The 2,867-nt window shown below is 52.6% G+C and overlaps 1 protein-coding gene across 1 annotated transcript; it reads left to right on the plus strand.

Annotated features, from left to right (window-relative positions):
• Positions 1-784: 784 nt before the first annotated feature.
• Positions 785-2,751, plus strand: LOC108524213 (KN motif and ankyrin repeat domain-containing protein 4; the record flags this gene model as incomplete). Its single annotated transcript, XM_017865194.1, has 1 exon — positions 785-2,751. A coding segment is annotated over one exon (1,967 nt), but the record flags the coding sequence as incomplete, so codon positions are not given.
• Between the last annotated feature and the right edge of the window lie 116 nt (positions 2,752-2,867).

Below are 2,867 nucleotides of genomic sequence, written 5' to 3' on the forward strand. Positions count from 1 at the left end.
TTCCTTCCTTCCTTCCTTCCTTCCTTCCTTCCTTCCTTCCTTCCTCTCTTCACTGAGTTCCTGACCAAAGCAGGTGTTTTCTTACTTGGCATGGGTTTATGAAAGTGAATTTCGTGTTTGTTAAGCACTAGGCAATTTTCAGATGCAAAGAGCGTAGGCCATGCATGATTACTTGTTCCAGTTCTCTCTGATCTGTGCATACCTGAGGCGCAGGCATCTGCACAAGCTTAAATAATGTAAAAGGCATAACTCATTGATACCTCCGGCTTTAGCAAGATTTACTCCTACCAATTTGAGTCATGCAAGTTAGGTTTTTTTTTTTTTGCAGATTTCTTTTTTACTGCTGAACTACTTGTGTATCTTATCCTTCAAAATCTTCCATATCCTTAATTGCCAATTAGTACCCTGATTTGGCAAATTCCTGGCCACTTCAGTTCAGCAATTATATGATTCAAACCCAGAAAAGCAGTTCAAGACCATTTTGTTTTGCCAGTCTGCAGGCAGATTCCCCAGTAGTGATCCAGATGAGGTACTGCAAACTGGAAACCATTCCCTCCCCGTTTCCTTGCAGACATTGGCTAAGTACACATTGATTTAATAAGATGATTTCCCAATACAGCCAAAAAGACTGAGCATCTCAGCATAATTTAGAGGCTATAACATTTAGAAGTCTCATGTGATAGTGTTAAGTTAAAATCAGAGATATTAGGCCTCATGGCCCTGTAATGCTTAATTAACTTTGTGTTTTTTTTTTTTTTTTTTTAACTTGTCTTATGTCTCCCAGCCAAAGACCAGTCCTGTCAGGGGGATGAAGAGAAAGACCCTCCGAAGAGGCACCCTTACTCTGTGGAGACCCCATATGGCTTTCATTTAGACCTGGACTTCCTCAAGTATGTGGATGACATCGAGAAGGGAAACACCATCAAAAGAATTCCTATCCACAGAAGGGCCAAGCAGGCCAAGTTTAGCACTCTGCCCCGAAACTTCAGCCTTCCTGACAGTGGGGCTCGCCCCCCCGCGGCCCTGCCGCCCCAAAACTGGTCCCCAGTGGTGCCAAGGAATGCATCGCTTGGGACACAGGAGCAAACCCAGTCACTGCCGCTTGGTAATGCCTCCCAGGCCTCAACCAGCGCGAGTGAGGTGAGCTACCACAGGAGGGCCTTGTTGGCAGAGGCCACCAGGCAGTTGGAAGCTGCTGAACCAGAGGATGCCGAGGTCACCCTTGGGAGTGGACGGCCCCAGCTATTGAGAGCATCCAGCATGCCTGCCACGCTGCTGCACAGCAGGGCTTCTGAGGAGCCAGGCCTCAGCCTGGGGCCTCCTGCCCCTCCTGCCCTCCCTCCCCTTCAGGGTGAAGGCAGCGTCTGCGATGGCACCTTTGGCCCTGCAGAAGGATTGGCAGGTTTCCACAGCTCCAGCCCACAAGCATCAACTCAGATTCCGGAGCTGATCCAGGAGGGAGCCGAGCCTCCAGAGGGCATGGTGAAGGCTCCAAATCACCTCCCTCTCCCAGGCCCTCCTTCCTCATTCCAGAATGTGCTTGTAGTTCTAGAGGACAAGGAAGACGAACACAAAGCCAGAAAAGCAGAGGTGGTGTTCACCTCTGGCTCCCCCACACCAAGCCCTCCTCCTCTGCCATCACCCATCCCTGAGAATGAGCTCCTCCTGGAAGAAATTGAGCTCAACATCAGTGAGATTCCACCCCCACCACCTGTAGAGGTGGACGTGAGAAGCATTGGCATCAGAGTGACGGAGGAAAGCCTGGGCCTTGCCAGGGTAGATCCAGGCAGCATCTCCAGCTTGAAACAGCAGGTCTCGGCCCTGGAGGGAGAGTTGTCTGGAAGAACCGAGGAACTGGTGCAGGTCAGAACTGCCCTCCAGCAGCAGGAAGAGGAAATCAAGGCTAGGGAGCAAAGAATTCGAGAGCTGGAGTTCACTGTAGCCCAACTGGAAGGACAGCTTCACCAAGAGAACACCAAAGACACTCAGGGCCAGACGGACGCCATGGTGAACACTGACCCTGTCCATGGACTGTTGACCAGGGAGTCATGTGACAAGGGCATTGAGGTCAACCTTCTAGGCAGCATGGAGTCTGAAAGCTGGGGGCACCAAGGAGAGGAAAATGGCCTCCTATGGAGGCCAGATGGTCACAAACAAGGGGATCAGAGCCCAGCAGAACATGTGCCCCAGCTGTCACTGCCACAGGGACCCGAGCAAGTCCTTACCCCCTCTGTACATAGCTTCCTCTCCACTGAACTCAGGATTGAAGAAGCAGGCACTGAACAGGAAGGAGGCCCTCAGGGAGGAACCAGGGGAGCAGGAGGCTTTCTATGGGGCAGCGACAGAAAGACTCCCCCAGCAGGGAGAGAGGAAGCCAATTCCGATCTCCCAGGGAAGGAGCGCCCGGGAAGGCCACCGAGCTCGCCAACGGATGCCACTATTGGGCAGTACGTGAAGAAGATCCAGGAGCTCCTGCAGGAGCAGTGGAACTGCCTGGAGCACGGGTACCCAGAGCTGGCCAGCGCCATCAAGCAGCCGGCCTCCAAGCTCAGCAGCATCCAGAGCCAGCTGCTGAGCTCCCTCAACCTGCTGCTGTCAGCCTACTCGGCCCAGGCTCCCCCACCCAAGGAGCCGCCGGCCTCCTCCTCCTCCCCACCGATGGGTAAATACTGTCAATACAGGGGCCTGAGACAGGGAGCCCTTTCTCCTTCACATGATGAGGCAGAGGGAATAAGGTTTTCATTATATTAATGTGTTTTAAAAAAGATTTTAGCAGCTGGGAGCAGTGGCTCAGGCCTGTAATCCCAGCACTTTGGGAGGCCGAGGTGGTCAGATCACCTGAGATCAGGAGTTCAAGACCAGCCTGG

This window comes from Rhinopithecus bieti, unplaced genomic scaffold (assembly GCF_001698545.2).
Source record: "Rhinopithecus bieti isolate Rb0 unplaced genomic scaffold, ASM169854v2 scaffold_82565, whole genome shotgun sequence".
Lineage (NCBI taxonomy): Eukaryota > Metazoa > Chordata > Mammalia > Primates > Cercopithecidae > Rhinopithecus > Rhinopithecus bieti.